Genomic DNA, 15,950 nt, shown 5'->3' with positions numbered 1-15,950 from the left:
CCAAATGATGTCCGTCATATTTTCCAGCGCGTCTCAAGTCCAAAGACTTGAGATGTTGATTTTGGACCAGGTAACCTTTTTCTTCACCGGTCGACCGTGAACGTTAACTAAGCTGAATCAGGCCATAGTTCTGAATATCGATAGAGATCATCAACGCCATTCCTTGCGTTCACATAAACCGCCGAGTCATTTGCATTAATTATATATAATTCATGCATCGAGTCGTAGATTGTCCTCAGAATATTATCGTTGGACGTAAAAATTATTCAATTCAAAATTCTCTGTGATACAGCTGTTGTAAAATTTATTTCTAATAATTTGTGGAAATTTTTCTCTTAGTCACGAACGACGGGATATTATACAGTCTACGTTATTGTACAATCAACAAGAAGAAGAATTAATTCTATTCGAGTCACAGTGAATTTTATTAAGTTAAAATAACCTCCGCCATTTATATACTGCAGTCAAGGATCTTTTACCAGCGGGAGTAACGAATATTAATGAATTGCGAATAAATTTTGCGAGAGTGCTGTAAAATTTTAACATTCTCTTCGAAATCGTTTCGAATAATCGCAGCATGCAATAAATCGGGAATCTCAAAATGGACGCAGAATAATGTCGACGACCTGCAGGTACGTCGATGGAACATTGAGTTAGGAAAATCGAGCACGCGCAGCTTTTCGAAATGTTTTCGAAGCCGAACGATATAACGTCGGAAGCGATTGTTATTTCTTCAATCTATCGCGGGCATGAAAATTTGAAGAAGTGATTACCTTTCACTTCAATTCATTCCGTGCATAAATATTCCATAATCAAATGTCCTGCGCTTAGTCTTGATGATGCTTCTGGGAAAGATCAATTAAATTCTTATCACTAATAGCTTCGGCTACCTTGACTCGAGGTCAATACACACGTTATTATAAAATTAATAGCTTTGACGTCGAGGGTTACGGCTAATCGATCTCTGAAGTCTGACCAACAGACTACGTTCATCACGAATTAACATCTCTTTTTCTCGTCTATTCGCCGCCATTTAAATTAACAAATTCTCCACGGTCGTGGAAAGATCAGGTTTTATTTTTTAGCCACAATTCTGGTTTGCATCGTTAGGCATTGTATTATATAATTCATAACTTAATGCAGCCTGCCTACCGCACGTAGTTCCAAAGATCGCAGCAATTTGTTGCATCATCGACTCACAGACAATCGTTACGTTACGTCTACACGATGTGGACTCGTATGTAATTTAGGAACGATAAAACAGGAGACTCTACACGCGAACGATTTTTTATTGCCAAGATCAAACGTGTCATGGCCATTAAGGCATGTGGATCCGGAAGTTGAGGGATGGTTTGAAGTGCGTGTAGCTACGAGAAGCTGATGAAAACTAAAAATCAAAAATTTCCCATTCAAGATTTTCGCACTACTCTCTAAGATTCATTTTTATTTATTACTACTTTCAGTATCTGGAATCACTTGGTACAAATCACCAAAGATGGGAACAAAACTGTCATCATTACCACACACTACATAGAAGAGGCTCGACAGGCTCACATGGTAACAAATCTCTACGTTGTGAATTTAATGACGTGGATATAATTCATGCTTCGCAAATAACGATCAATCCTAATTGAAGTAAACGGGTATTCAATTTTCCCAACAATCAAGGCTCGTGCTAGAATTTCGCTTTCATTCGGGTTGTAAATCACAGATGCTGACAATTTATGTCGCTGTTAGTTAACGTCTACGTCTGAATTTATTGCGGATTACTTTTGCTGTCGCAAATCGGTACAAAGTTTACTTTGGGTCTTGTTTTTTGACATGTGAAAATAACTCGGTTGATTTGATTTATCACGTTTAGAAATACTCGTGATTTTCCTTTCGAAGCTCTCCACGAAAAGTTTGAACCATTGTCACGATAAAATTAAATGTTGAATCAATCTTTGGCACTCTTCTGCTTATTCTAGTTCGTTTTCCTGACGCGAAAACATCCAACGAAATCGGTAGCTAGAATATTCAACTTGTAACAGATACCGCAACATACACTTTCACGTTCCTAGGACACACGCTCCGAGGAAGTAAATAAAGGAAAAACTTGTTACGTTATATCTTTAAATAACGAGTCTTGTTACCGTAACGTACAGTTCTATAAGATTCTTACAGCGCCGTTCCCTATATATCCAATTACTCGTAGTACAACTCTGAACCTCGTCGTAAAATTGACATACCGACGTAGTCATTACGAGTATCAAACATCAAGTACCTACCTAGCGTGCTGGTAAAAATTATTTGATTAGAACGAGAATTTTCTCTTCTTCTAAGATCGGTCTGATGAGGAGTGGAAGGTTATTGGCCGAAGAATCACCGAGGGCACTTCTCACCATGTACAATTGTGCCTCCCTTGAAGACGTGTTCCTCAAATTGTCCAGAAAACAAGGACAATCCACCCAACCCACGACAGAATTAAACATATCCAACAACATCAGCTTGGTAAGGATTCGGAAAACTTTTGCTATTTTTGTTGTCGTCACTACTCATAATCCTTTACTTAAAAATCACTCAAGCTTCGTCTTCTTGTTTAATGCTATCCGAAGGATTCGGTTGCGAGCGAGGACGAGGTATTTTATAATCTCAAAATAACTGGCCTAGTCCTCTCAGAATATACTTTGTAATTTTTTATACACAGGCCTCCTTGAACTGGGGGAAAAAAGATGAACCAGTTTACGTGATTCAAGAGTCTGGAGTCGTTGGGCTCAACTTCCACCAGAGCAAAGAGGTCCTCATTCACGATACGACAAACGGCGTTGGCAGTCATTACGACGTAAGTGGAATTCGACCGATCTTTAAAACTGGGTAAAAATTCGACGATGTAGAGGAAATTCATTTTTCGTGTACCGATGAAACTGCTCCGTTCTGTCAAGTGCTTGATCTATAGGCACAGATATTTGCCAATTCAAAGCCACGTCGATTATACCTGTCCACAACTGATTGCTCGTGTCTTTAAATAGCTGAACGGAAAACCGCTTCCTGGAGCGAAAGGTGATACTTCGGTAGAATGCGATGATTGCGGGGACTTTACCGACTGCTACAAGATTACCAGCATTGGAAAAATACGAGCCCTTTTGCAAAAAAACTTCCTCCGGATGTGGAGAAACGTCGGGTGTGTATATAATATAACGTTGTAGACATTTCGACAAACTCCGGATGTTTGATAATAATGACGCACATGCGCACATAATACGTAAGAAACTTTCTACTATCGGGTACAAGTTATTCTCTCCTATGACGGCAAATCACACTTCGACTTATATAATGATTTTTCCCTTTCTTCTCGCTCAAACAGAGTTATGCTCTTCATATTCGCCCTGCCGGTAATGCAGGTGATCCTATTCTGTCTTGCTATTGGAAGGGATCCAACGGGACTGAAGATCGCAATCGTTAATCACGAGATGACCTGGGGAAACTTGAGCTGTCCAATTGAGAAAAATTGCAGTTTTACGAATCTAAGTTGTCGATATTTAAAATTTCTCGACAACGAAACGATGGTCAAAGTGAGTGGCGCGCACGTTTATACTTTGAAATGCACTCGTACCTCGCTTTACGGCCCTGACGTATTCCGGAAAGGTTGACCGTAAAGCGAAAAGCCCTATAACGAATCAATTACCTTTGCACAGACCCGTACAAGTTCAATTGATTCTATTCTAATTTTTCATAAAATAATATAGTTTTTCATTCATAAAGCAGTTTACTCTTTGTATTTCCTGTAAAAAATGGTGCATAAAGATAATTTTTTTGGCCGTATGAAGAAACAATCGAACGAGTGCCATAATTAAAAAATACCATTTTAGCGAAATTCGGTATAAATAGCGGCCGTATAGAGAGGTATAGGTGCATCGCAATCTCTACATCGATCCGATTCGATGTTCCAAACACCTGCAATGCTACTTTTCAGGAGTATTATCCAGACCCAACTTCCGCAAAGGACGCTGTTCGTGCCGGCGAAGCTTGGGGGGCTCTCTACTTCACAGAGAACTTTACAGACGCTTTGGTAGCACGAATGGTTCTCGGCCGTGATGCTGACGACGAAACGCTGGACCAAAGTGAAATCAGAGTGTGGTTAGACATGTCGAGTAAGTCCGATTTTCATGAGAGTCGATTTCGAATGGTCGCTGTCTGTTTTATTTTCTTTCTCTATTTCCCTATTTCCCAACCGGTGATTCTCAACCTCGGTGCCAAATCTATAGATCAAAGAAATTAACATACATGTAAAATAAGAAGCAACGAAGCGCGATGAGTTTGCTGAGTCCAAACGCACGGTTGAGGTCGAATGACTTTGAGCGGCTACAGGCAATAAGGAAAACTATCAACGATTGTATTTTCCGCTTGTCTACAGACCAACAGATCGGCCTAATGTTAGCCAGGAATCTGCAATACACGTACAGGGACTTTGCGAAGGACCTTCTCTCGAATTGTGATCAGAATACCAAATTGGCTGACGTTCCGATACAATTCAAGGACCCCATTTATGGCTCGAACGAACCCAGTTTTACGGACTTTGTGGCGCCTGGTGTCATTTTAACGTGAGTAAATCGAAATTACGGTGCAGTGTTGAAAATGATGGCGAATTTACCAGATATTTACTGATTGCAAATTTACAAATTCGGTGTAGTGACGTATACTACTGTGTAGTTTTTAATATGTAAATGTTGCTTAATTTCTTTAATGAAATATTTGCTGTGGGTTAAAAGAATTTCAGCCATCAGCAAGGAAATTTTATTTCACTCGTATCGCACAAAAATATTTCTTGGGGTGGGAAAATTATTTAGTGAAAAAAATCAAATAAACTAAGTTGAAATAGAACTAAGAGAACATTACTCTAAGTGTTAAAATTGGTATTAAAAATGATCCTGAACTTAAAATCAGGTTAAAAAAAATAGTGGAATATACAATTGAAGTTCTTCGCTAGCGATTAACAAGTATAAAAAATCTTAATATTCGAGCAGTTGAATTCAAACGAATACAAGAAACTTTCTTCAACACATCTGCCTAATTTTTCATGCAGATTGTACAGGAATCGTGGAAAATGCATATTTCTAATTTTTGTAAATCATGAAAAAAAAAGGTAACATGCTCATGAAGAAAACAAGATGATTTTTATCGACCGGACGTTGACAGCAATCCGTCCAAAAAGATGTAACAAAACTGGGTCTGATCAGTTATTTTCTTCCATCTAATCAGATCCATGAAAATTCAACGATTGCCGATCAGCTTAACAAGCAATAAGGTCACCGTGTCTACGATACAAAACAACAACGACTCGAGGAGGAAGCTATTAAATATTTCTTACAATGCGTCGTAAATATAAAATTATCAAAGGTCAGGATTTTGTTATTGCCTGGCGAAATTCTTGAGCACCGAGCAGCGATGTAATTGATCCTTGATTTCGCAGCGTGTAATAATGTCACATGTTTGAATCGTGTCGTACATGCGTGATTTCTCAATTACAGAATCGTATTTTTCTTGGCTGTGGCTCTGACCTCGTCCGCCCTGATCATCGAGAGGATGGAGGGTCTTCTGGATCGAAGTTGGGTCGCCGGCGTTTCACCCGGGGAAATTTTATTCTCTCACGTCGTTACGCAGTTCGTCGTTATGTGCGGCCAGACCGCTCTCGTCCTTATTTTCATGATCCTAGTCTTCGGGGTTGAGTGCAAGGGTGAAATCGGCTGGGTGATCATACTCACGATTCTTCAGGGACTCTGCGGAATGTGTTTCGGTACGTTGCAAAATTATCAAATTGTAATTGAATAAGATAGTTAATGGCGTGTTTTTTTTATTCTCTTTTTTTTTCTCTCCCTCTTAAACTAACCATTTTATTCTACAGGAAGAGAACATTATTTCAATTTACGATCAAACGATTAACTGTATGTAAAAAAATTCAATTATTGACTCGCCAATATTATTGTCCCACAAGGTTGTTCACCAGACGCTTTAAAGTAAACGAAAAAGTTTTTTAATTAAGTGTAAATCAGTCTTCGAATGAATTTATTCAAATATATTTGCATACGTGGAGTTATGGGGTTCTTTGAATAACTTTTAATTGAAAAAATTTCAGAACCCCGAACAGAAGAAATATATCCTTGCTGTATTATTCTGTATAATTTGATCATTAAGGAAATTTATACACTGTTCAAAGTCTTATAACGTACATCTGCGTTGTACAGATTGTTTCGTAGAAAAAAAACTGAGATTGCGAGGCAAGAAATAAACAAAAAAACAAAAAACTTGTTTCAGGTTATCTTTTTTGTTAATAAAATTTTATAGCTGCAGATCAGAAATTCTTTACAGTGAGCAAGGCTGTTTACTGAGTATTTCTGGACTTTGAGTAGAAAATTTGATCGTTCAGCAAAATGTTACTTTTCGATTGGAGAAAATATTTGAGGATTTCGTGCAAGCAGCGAAAATTAAATTTGAGCAACACAATACTTTTTCCGTTGTCCGCAATTGAATAATTTTTATATTCGAACGATTTTTATTACACGCAATTCGTCAGCTGAACATTGCAAGTCGTCTTTTAATTAAATCCTGCATTCGTCAATGCGGTCTGTGTTACATCGGAATGATAATTGGCTTATATACGCTTCGCAAAAAAGTGCAGTGCAGCATAATGCGCAGCAATAACTGCAATGGTAAATAAAACCGATTAAAAATATATGTAAATAGTGCTAGCTCAATCGCAATCTGTATATCAGCGTGTGAACTTTTGATCGCGTTGACTGTATAATACGTTATGTTGCAGTTCAACTTTGTAATCTAACTGAATATGATAGCCTTTGCAGATTTTAGATCTGTTGCAGAATCATAATTTTTACAACGATTTACTGAAACTTCACGACTCAAGGATGAATTCGCTTGATAAAATTGCGAGCTGTGATTACAGCGAACACATCAATTAATTATAACGTAATGAGAGACAATTTAACTAAGAACAATTTCACACTTTCGCTGTGTTGAAACTTAATTTGTGTCAAGAATTCGTTTATTATCAGGATTCATATAATTCTTACACGATTTAAATTAATCAGCACAACGCCCGTACTTTGATTTCGACGTGTTGTTTTTATCATGTTCCAGGTTTTGTAATTTCTGCAATTTGCGAACTCGAAAGAAATGCCATTCAATTGGCGCTTGGCAGTTTTTACCCAACGCTTTTACTCAGTGGTACGTATATGCACAGGCACCAATTACTACGTATGCATATAATAGTACATGTATACCTTTCACGATCATTATATAAAGTAATGATTAACAGGAGACAACCGACCTCGGTCATATTTCCGTTTCCAACTACTACAAGTAGAATTTTTTTACTTGCAAGTATATCACAGATAAATTCTTGCATTAATTAAAGATAAAAACACCTACAGCTCAGAGGAATGATTAACCTTTCGGCCGCCATTATATACAATATATACAGTATTATACAGTATACTGGCCAAGCTATAGTCAATTAATACAAATGTGGGTTATTTGAATATACATTAAAATCACCGCCGGTATAAAGGTTGAAAAGAACATGACGCCTGTACCGAGATTTTCTTATCCTTCGAGTCATCCGGTTGAGATTGTAAAATTATAAAAAAGAGGGGCGAAGGGGGGGGGGGGGGCTATAATTATAAGAAAAAATAGATTAGACAACGAAATCGGATTCTGAAATTATTTGAGCTAGTAACGGAGTTTCATTTCAAGATATTTCTGTTTTCCAATTGATGCTTTTAATTAATCATACTACGATGTAGAGTATTTATCAGATTATTAAATTTACGGTCTACAAAGATTGTCTTTAGAAATACAAAAATTGAAAATACTAAAATTATACGCAAATGCTTAGATATCGATGCTTCTTTCAAATTGTTTCGAGGTGGTTGGAAATTTAATAGATTCCTTCGATTTCACTCTACGAATTTGGCTCATTTATTCAGAATACTCTCTCTCTCTCTCTTTCTCTCTCTACAAATTTACCGAAACACTATTTTTTCCATGTTGGCATAGTTAAATTTTTCATTTTACAACGGATGACGATCAACAAGTGTCAATATGAAATTAACTGTTGAAAAAGGAGAAAAAATCTATAAATGCCACCGGTTTTCGCGGAAAATTATTGCCACGGTATCGATTTGTCTTTTCGCAGGTGTAATTTGGCCAATCGAAGGAATGCCAACAGTTCTGCGATACATTTCGCAAGGCTTGCCACTAACGATGGCAACCACGTCGCTTAGATCGATGCTAACACGTGGATGGAGTGTCACGGAGCCTGACGTTTACAACGGTTTCATCTCAACAATAATCTGGATCGTTGTTTTCCTCACGATAAGCATGCTTGTGCTAAAATTCAAACGGGGATAAAGATAACGTTAAAAGGTGGAATCAATCCTGGGAATTGTTACTGTCTGTGAGTGTGTGTGTGTACAGTAAATTTTAAGAATTAAGAAAAGAGACTATATGCACTTTAAATTCTCTCTTCTCTCTCTCTCTCTCTCTCTCTCTCTCTCTCTCTCTCTCTCTCTCTCTCTCTCTCTCTATCTGTCTTTTGACTCGTTACGTTGTCGTCGTTTCAGCGGTATGGATATGCCCGAAAGCTCGTTGAATGAACCATGGATACGTATTGTATTAATAAGCAAACAGGATCATCAGCTCGCAAATATTTAAGGCCCACTTTTAACGATTATCTGGCTTGCTTGTGATAAGTTAATTTTTTCCACAATATCAAGGAATCGTGGTAGTTTGATAATCGTTCTCTCTCTGCCTTTTATTCAGCTTTCTGAATTCCAATGTAGTTCGAAATTCCTTTCCCTTTTTTTAAAAACCTGTATCGTAAACGCTGAGGGTCAAAGTGAGTGTACTTTGCACTTTCTTGTCTCGTGTTTAACTGACTCAGAAATTGTGATGATATAACAGATTAGGGAATCTTCGAGAGTTTCGCTGAATCCCGAGACCCTGTATGAGACCCCCTGTGTATGTTAGTTGAAATACGACGACGAAGACGACGACGAAACTGTTTGCCGTTCTTAGCTTAAAGTTAAGGATACGCAAAGTTGCTCAATTATAAAAACTTCCGCGCTTTGTAGTTGGACAACTGTTGATTATTAATTTTTTTTTTTTTTCTGCTTTCGCTTCATATGACCCACATTCTTCTTTCGTACCTATCTTTTGCTATTACAACGACATTCATATACGTGATTAATAATAAATACGACGATCAATGATCAATATAATTATGGATATACCGGGTGACTCGGGTTTATACGATTTATTGTTAACACTGCAGTTTTATCAAAGAAATGTATAAAGCGATATTGGAGCAACAGTTATTCATGGGACTGTGTAAGCTTGTTAACTCTTTCTATAATCTTCTTTCCGTAACACATGTAGCATAAAAATAAATTTTTGAAACGATACGTATTTATCGCGTAGCTCGTTCGTAATCAGTACATTTATTTGTATATAGATATACAAGAATTATTATACGAATAATTTAACTAGCAAATTTTTTATTTTATTTTTTCCTGCGCCACCGTTATTCTTATTACTTTTACTACAAATTTGTTGTCCATTTTTCTTTTTATACTTGAGTGTATAATTGAATGTTAAAATCAAAGAGACGTGCAATCGAGTAAATATGTCATTGTACAATAACCAAATTTTTTTACATGTGTTCAACTTGGATGATCTGTTCGATAATTTTCCCTAAACTTTATTTCGTTGTTTTTTTGTTTTTTTTTTTGTTCTCTTTTCAGTAAAATATATCGCGGGAAAGATTGTAATTAGTATTTTATAAGTTTTTAGAATTTAATTAGAAGATAAGCTTAATAAGATGATTATACTTGCCCATGACTTAAGCATGTACTTGTATTTAACATATAATTAGAATACTCTCTGCAGGCGTGCATTTCATAATTATTGTTAGCACATTCAACTGACAATAATTCGTATTTTATTATTATGATATTATACTTATTATTGACTCGTGAGAGTGGCTTGCCTCGCTTCGAATACCGTTGCGTTGAAATTGAACAATTTTGATACTTTGACTTTTGACGATACATGAGATACAGGCGAATTGAACCGAAATTTATCGTAGATAATCGTGCGATTGATTGATCTCTGTAATACGCAGACATTTTAACCGACTACATTGTCTACCCGAACATAACGGAGTATTTTTCCGACTGCTCAATTACAAATACATCTACATATATAAATAATAAGCCAATGAACACGAAGTTATTTCAGATTCATCTTTTATGAAACTGCAAAAGAATTCTTACGATTCTGACGTGACAAACGGAGTATTGAAAAATAGAGCAATAATAAGGACAATAAAATATGAATACATATTCGATAGACGAGCAGTACGATCCAAGATGCAATGTGATCAGAGATAATAATTGGGTTTAAAAGGACCTACATGATATACGATGCGTGAGATTTAACCCAATACGATTGTATAATAAATAATTCATTATGAATATACATATAATAAATGTAATATTATTAGTTTATATTTGTTACGAAATGTACGCATACGTATAGTTAGCGGGAGCAACACAAAAAAAATCGGTCTCTCGAAATAAAGATAAAAAAATATTTATATCATCATCGTTCTGCCCTACATTAATTTCTACCAAAATATCGTATGCGCGAATGTAAAAAATGGTTTATTTTTTGATTATATTCGCACGTACCGATCGCACGCAAGACTGTCGAAACGGATCGAAAACAAAAACTCCGGATGAAAACAAAATAAACTCTACGTCTAGTTTTAAGCTTCGCATGGAGTGTATGAAGGTAAAAAATTGCTCTACACGAACCTGACGATATTTTCTTCCTTTTTTTTTTAAATTTGAACAGAACGTACCAACATTTCCATTGACTGTGTGGTGTAAATTTTTCAAATTTAGCCTGCTCCAAAAAGTTTTAACATGTAAAATCGACTGGATGTAAAGAACTTCATATTCAAAGACGAGGCATGATTATTACTTTACGTAATCCCGTCATGTCGTATATAATTATGGCAAAAATTTTTTTTTTTTTTTTTTACAACGAAAAACTCATGTAAATGAGGTTAGAGACGTGACTGACTGCTTTTTTTTTTTTTTTGTTTTTGCGTCAAGAAGCAAGTTCAAAAGCTTAAAGTTTTTCTCTTTTAACATTTTGTCTTAAATCTGATAGTTTTCGAGACACAACAATTCAACTGACGATGATTCTTCAAATCCAACCGAAAAAATTGCCCCTCCACTCATCAGAGTCCCGACCCCAAAATTGTAAGGAAAATTACTTTTTTTAAACTCTGAAAACCTTTAAGCTATTCCAGTGTGAACCTATGCAATTTTTTACCCTCGACGTATTTTCTCTGAAACCCCCTAGTTGTTGAATTACAGCCTTTGTTTTAAACACGTATTTTTTAACTGAAAATGCAATACTGGGACGAAAAAAAAATCATACGCCGCGAAACGGTCATGCTCAAAAATTACGTACCAGGCCCAAAAAGGAGTGTAAAGAATTTTTTGAAAAAGCAAAATGAAGATAAATTTGTTCTTTTAAAAACGCTGCTTCGAACGTTTGATTATCTTTATTTTTGAGAAATTTCGACTGGTGTACTCGAACTTCTGGCCGGCAGTGTATATAGAAAATTTCACCTGGAAATGAGGTGATGGGCAATTGAACAATAATTAGTGGAGTTTATATTTTATTGCTTATCAAAAAATATTTCACCTATATCCGTAAGTGATACACCTAAGTGTGCATTAATATAAATAAATAATTCGATGCTTAGGACGGTTTGATTGAATTGTTATCGGTGGAAATCATTTTGTACTTCTCGTCTTCGATAAACCATTCGCGATCATTCTCGACCCTGGTCTTCCAGTATTCTGAAAAAATAAAATACCGAAATGAAATAAATGTACGATCGATTTTTCACTATGAATGTATATTAATCACGCGTTGAATAGATTCACATTACTGTATACGCGTATGAGTATCAATGCTTATCTGTAGTAATTGAGTGCCTCTTTGTCCCTCTATCAGTCAACAGAAGCATCGCGTCGGTATAATGATACATGTTTTTATATTAATAGCGTCATAAGGTACACATTGTGATAAATTTTTTCTTCTCAATGTGACAATTCAGGTCATTAATTTGTCACACGTAACAACCAATTTTACTATTTTCCGTGCAAACAAAAATGTACTACTTTATCAATTGCGTTTCGTGACCAGGAATTAGATGAATGACGATTCGTCGGTATTGGTTAAAATGATTTATTTAAATGTCGACGTTTCGATCAGGCTCGGTCGGTCACCTTCTGAATTATTTTCACAACCTCATGAATTAGATGGTGTGGATGTAGCAATATTTAGAGAAAAAAAAATGTAAATAAAAAAAATTAAGACGTGAGGTCGAATCGAACTTATTTCCAGCAAGTAAATATATTAAAATAGGATAATGGACCGTATGAAATATTTCTTCCACGCTTCAAATTTCTTTATAATTTATCATCGCGAAACTGTATAGAACGACAAATAAACAAATTTGCGTTGCTCTGCATGTTATTCCAGCATAAAACATGACACAATGATAAGAAATGGGGACAGTTTAATATGTATACAATCGTCAGGTCAGATAAAATAATTATGGCTGGTATTCTGTTTCGATTCTTGGCGTTAAAAAAATTATAGCTTCGTCGCCTGATATGACCAATGATAGACAACATTATGCGTATAAAAGTACATAAGTTATACACGTGTGTTTGTATTATTTTCCATTCAATAGCGTGACTATCAAGATTCTACGACGATTTCTCAGATTGGCTTTAGAATTCTTTACATGGGAGTGCATGACGAAAAACGTAATCGTAATTTTTTCAGAATTTTTCTACCCAGCGTATCTGCAATACGATATAAAAACTTGAAAAAGACCCACTTTATAAAATCTGAAAAAATTTAGAAAAATATTATAAAATATATCAAAAGTTTTACACTTGTTAAAAGATGGAGATTTTATAACTTAAAAAGATAAATAGGAAGAATTAAAAAAAAAAATTAATTATTATTGCATTTCTGATATAAGGATGAACGTAAAAGCTCATTATAATATCTCTGTATAGAAATTTTTCGGCCCTTATTATAATGAGCTTTTATGTTCATTCTTATGGCAAATATGCAATAATAAAAAATAATTTTGTTCTATTTTATAAGATTTTTCTGAATATTTGCAGATTTTAGAAAGTTGGGGTTTTTTTCAAGTTTTTATATCGTACTTCAGATACGCTGGGTCGTAAGATTTTGAAAAAAATTGCCATTACGTTTTTTGTCATGTACTTTCATACACAAAATTATAAAGCAAATTTGAGACATCGACGTAGAATCTTGAAAGTGATGTCATGGAGTCATATATATAAATATATACGCGTGCAGAGATTTCAGTTGGGAGTGAAATGAAGTTTGATACCGTGGCACCAGGAAAGCAGTAAATTCTTATCGTAACTGAAACACTCCGCGGTTACCACATGATCCATGCAATATAATTAATACAGTACAAATCTTTCACAAAAATATCGTAATTACAAAAATAATTCTTCAACGGATATATATGATTGAGTATAATTATCAAATTATCAGGCATACAGGTAATAATGGAAGTCCGCTTCATATCAGGTTCCAAACATTTATTCTGAACCCTTGTGTAATTCATGAGATAGAAAAAAGACCGCTTACCAGTCAATTCTTTAACAGTGCCATCCGTGCCGCCGTATTCCAACGGTAATATGTTCGGTGATATTTTTTTATGCAGATTTTTCAAACCGCGAGTATGAACGTGAACTCTAGACTTCATTTTTGGGGTCATAAATTTCCTGAATACATTCAGTACGAAGTTGACGTAAACTGGAGCGTTGATAAATTCCATGGAGTTTGTTCGCATCGGATAACAACTTTGCCACGAATGAACCGCTCGCTTGATCACTGCTGGCGGTAATTGCAGAGCGTGTCCTAGCGTCACTGCATCAAGGTCAAATATCGCGAATACACCGTAGAGCGAAACCTCTTTGCTGTATCTCGATGCGAGTTCAAGAATCATCTTGCCAGCCTGAAAAACGTTGATTCAATGGAGCTTGTTGATTCCGCCTTAGGCAAGTCGGGCGAGCATTAATTGCTTCAAGACTCGAATAACAGATCTTGAAATCTGTTTAAAATCTTGGTCGAAGCGTACCTTGAACACGTTTGACTGTTTGTGCTTACTGGGATCGTGCACCGACGCTCGAATTATAACGACTAATCTTCCTTCGTGATCGAATTTTCTCAACGGTAAAAATACCCTGTCAAATTTAGTAGAAAAATTCAATACAAATCTCATTTTGAACTTTCTATTTCGCTTCAATAGATGTTACCCCATCTGGAACATTTCTTGAAGCTCAGGCAGCAACGGGTCTCTGTTGGCAAACCATTCGGGAACCGTTGCTCTCAGCTCGTGATAATTCCGAAACTTCGTTTTCGCCTTCTTCATGTCGAATTTGCACCCCCTCAGGAAACGCAGAATGTAAAAGTCATCTGCAAAAATATCTAATACGTGAATCCAAAGGTGGCCGCAATGCACGTAACAATTACTTCGTTTCGGTTTCTCTAAATAATCTAAATTCGCGCTGGTTTATTCACCGAAACAAGACTGATCACGTGCAGGCTATGTTTACATGATGGGTCATTGTTTCTGAATCTTCGGAACACTTTAATCTTACTCCTGCAAATTTAATTCTAATTTTATGTAAAAATAGTATTATACACATCACAATGGACGAGTTTGATTTTTTCAAATTTTTTTTCAACTTCTTGTTTCTTCAGAAAAGTGACATCGATTTTACGGATGATCGAAATCATGCCATTCTCTTCTACTTTCATTTTCAAAAAAATCATCCGGGTTCTGAGTAAAATATCAATTTTGATGCTCAACGTGAGGGAACCGTGTGAAAGTAGCATCAAAGTACACAAAGTCGTCTTTCGTCGTTGCGATCTACGTTTTCGGAAAACTTAACATTTCTTGTATATAAGTATAATATCTAAATGTGAGAAATTAATGGGTTCTCGGTAACGACAAAATAGGAAGAAGAAAAAAAAACGCGTGACCTACGTACTATGGAGCACAAGTCATAGTTTCAGTGAGTATTTAGTAGTTTCAACTGACTATCAAATCAGTTTCCTGCAGAATTCTCGCTTCTCCTTTCTCGCGTGATCGGCACACAACTGAGACAATATCTGTGGCGGAATAAGGGACTAATCAAAATTTGTCAAAATTGAACTTTACCTCTGCAATATGTATTATTTACAGATAAAATCATAATTAAATAAGTTACGGCGAAGTATAAAAGTGTTTCGTATTCGAAAAATGTTCCATACGTAATCTGTTTACAATGGCATTAATGCGAGTCAGTCATAATTTATCTCACCAGTGCGAGTATGCAAGTCTTTATTTTCTAATATCCACTGCCTCATTTCCGAGATGTTTTTTTCCCGATCGTGCTCATGCTCATTTAAATTCAAGGCAGCGTATTCCCGCTCAGCATCGGTCAAGCTCCAATAATCGTCCGATTCGTTAGACATTTTACGTTAACTGAATGAGAAACCGCGTTTTAGATCCAATGGGATTCCAGCCTTGACGCGCACTGACTCTTTGAATACGCGTGCAGCTGTGTTTCATAAAGCTAAACGCACTGCTAAACCTGGCCACACTTCAGGCACTTTAAAGTACCGTCTGCCCCACTGCTTACTGTCGAGTCTCGTAAAAGGCAGCGACTGCAGCGCTGCCAATCCATGGCGTCCCTAACTAACTTCAGCGCGAAACTTTTATACATAGGTATATCTTAAAGTTGGCAAGTTGTGACATGGACAGACACTATGGA

The 15,950-nt window shown here is 36.2% G+C and overlaps 2 protein-coding genes across 7 annotated transcripts in view; one reads left to right on the top strand and one right to left on the bottom strand.

The window, feature by feature from the left end:
* Positions 1-10,648, top strand: part of snu (ABC-type transporter snustorr) — a 50,899-nt gene extending 40,251 nt beyond the window's left edge. For all 5 annotated transcript variants that reach the window (XM_046637145.2, XM_046637147.2, XM_046637149.2 and 2 more), the window contains 10 exons: positions 1,464-1,557; positions 2,323-2,490; positions 2,687-2,821; positions 3,009-3,160; positions 3,344-3,551; positions 3,953-4,130; positions 4,394-4,580; positions 5,508-5,773; positions 7,132-7,218; positions 8,189-10,648. In XM_046637145.2, the coding sequence (XP_046493101.1) occupies positions 1,464-1,557; positions 2,323-2,490; positions 2,687-2,821; positions 3,009-3,160; positions 3,344-3,551; positions 3,953-4,130; positions 4,394-4,580; positions 5,508-5,773; positions 7,132-7,218; positions 8,189-8,403 (1,690 nt within the window). In that variant the 3' untranslated portion in view covers positions 8,404-10,648. The remainder of the gene's footprint in view (positions 1-1,463; positions 1,558-2,322; positions 2,491-2,686; positions 2,822-3,008; positions 3,161-3,343; positions 3,552-3,952; positions 4,131-4,393; positions 4,581-5,507; positions 5,774-7,131; positions 7,219-8,188) is intronic.
* Positions 10,233-15,804, bottom strand: LOC124224916 (prolonged depolarization afterpotential (PDA) is not apparent). Of its 2 annotated transcripts, none has more exons than XM_046637172.2 (5): positions 15,498-15,804; positions 14,448-14,607; positions 14,270-14,375; positions 13,777-14,146; positions 10,233-11,930 (listed from the first exon to the last, which is right to left on the bottom strand). In XM_046637172.2, the coding sequence occupies exons 1-5, from the start codon at positions 15,649-15,651 to the stop codon at positions 11,830-11,832; spliced, it is 891 nt and encodes a 296-aa protein (XP_046493128.1). In that variant the 5' UTR covers positions 15,652-15,804; the 3' UTR covers positions 10,233-11,829. The 2 variants fall into 2 exon arrangements, with proteins under 2 accessions (XP_046493128.1, XP_068993702.1); XM_069137601.1 differs by lacking the exon at positions 15,498-15,804 and adding an exon at positions 15,186-15,416.
* Positions 15,805-15,950: the final 146 nt, after the last annotated feature.

The sequence above is a fragment of the Neodiprion pinetum genome, chromosome 1 (genome assembly GCF_021155775.2).
Source record: "Neodiprion pinetum isolate iyNeoPine1 chromosome 1, iyNeoPine1.2, whole genome shotgun sequence".
NCBI lineage: Eukaryota > Metazoa > Arthropoda > Insecta > Hymenoptera > Diprionidae > Neodiprion > Neodiprion pinetum.
Note: the sequence above shows the minus strand (reverse complement) of the source record. Positions and strands in the feature narration are given on the sequence as shown.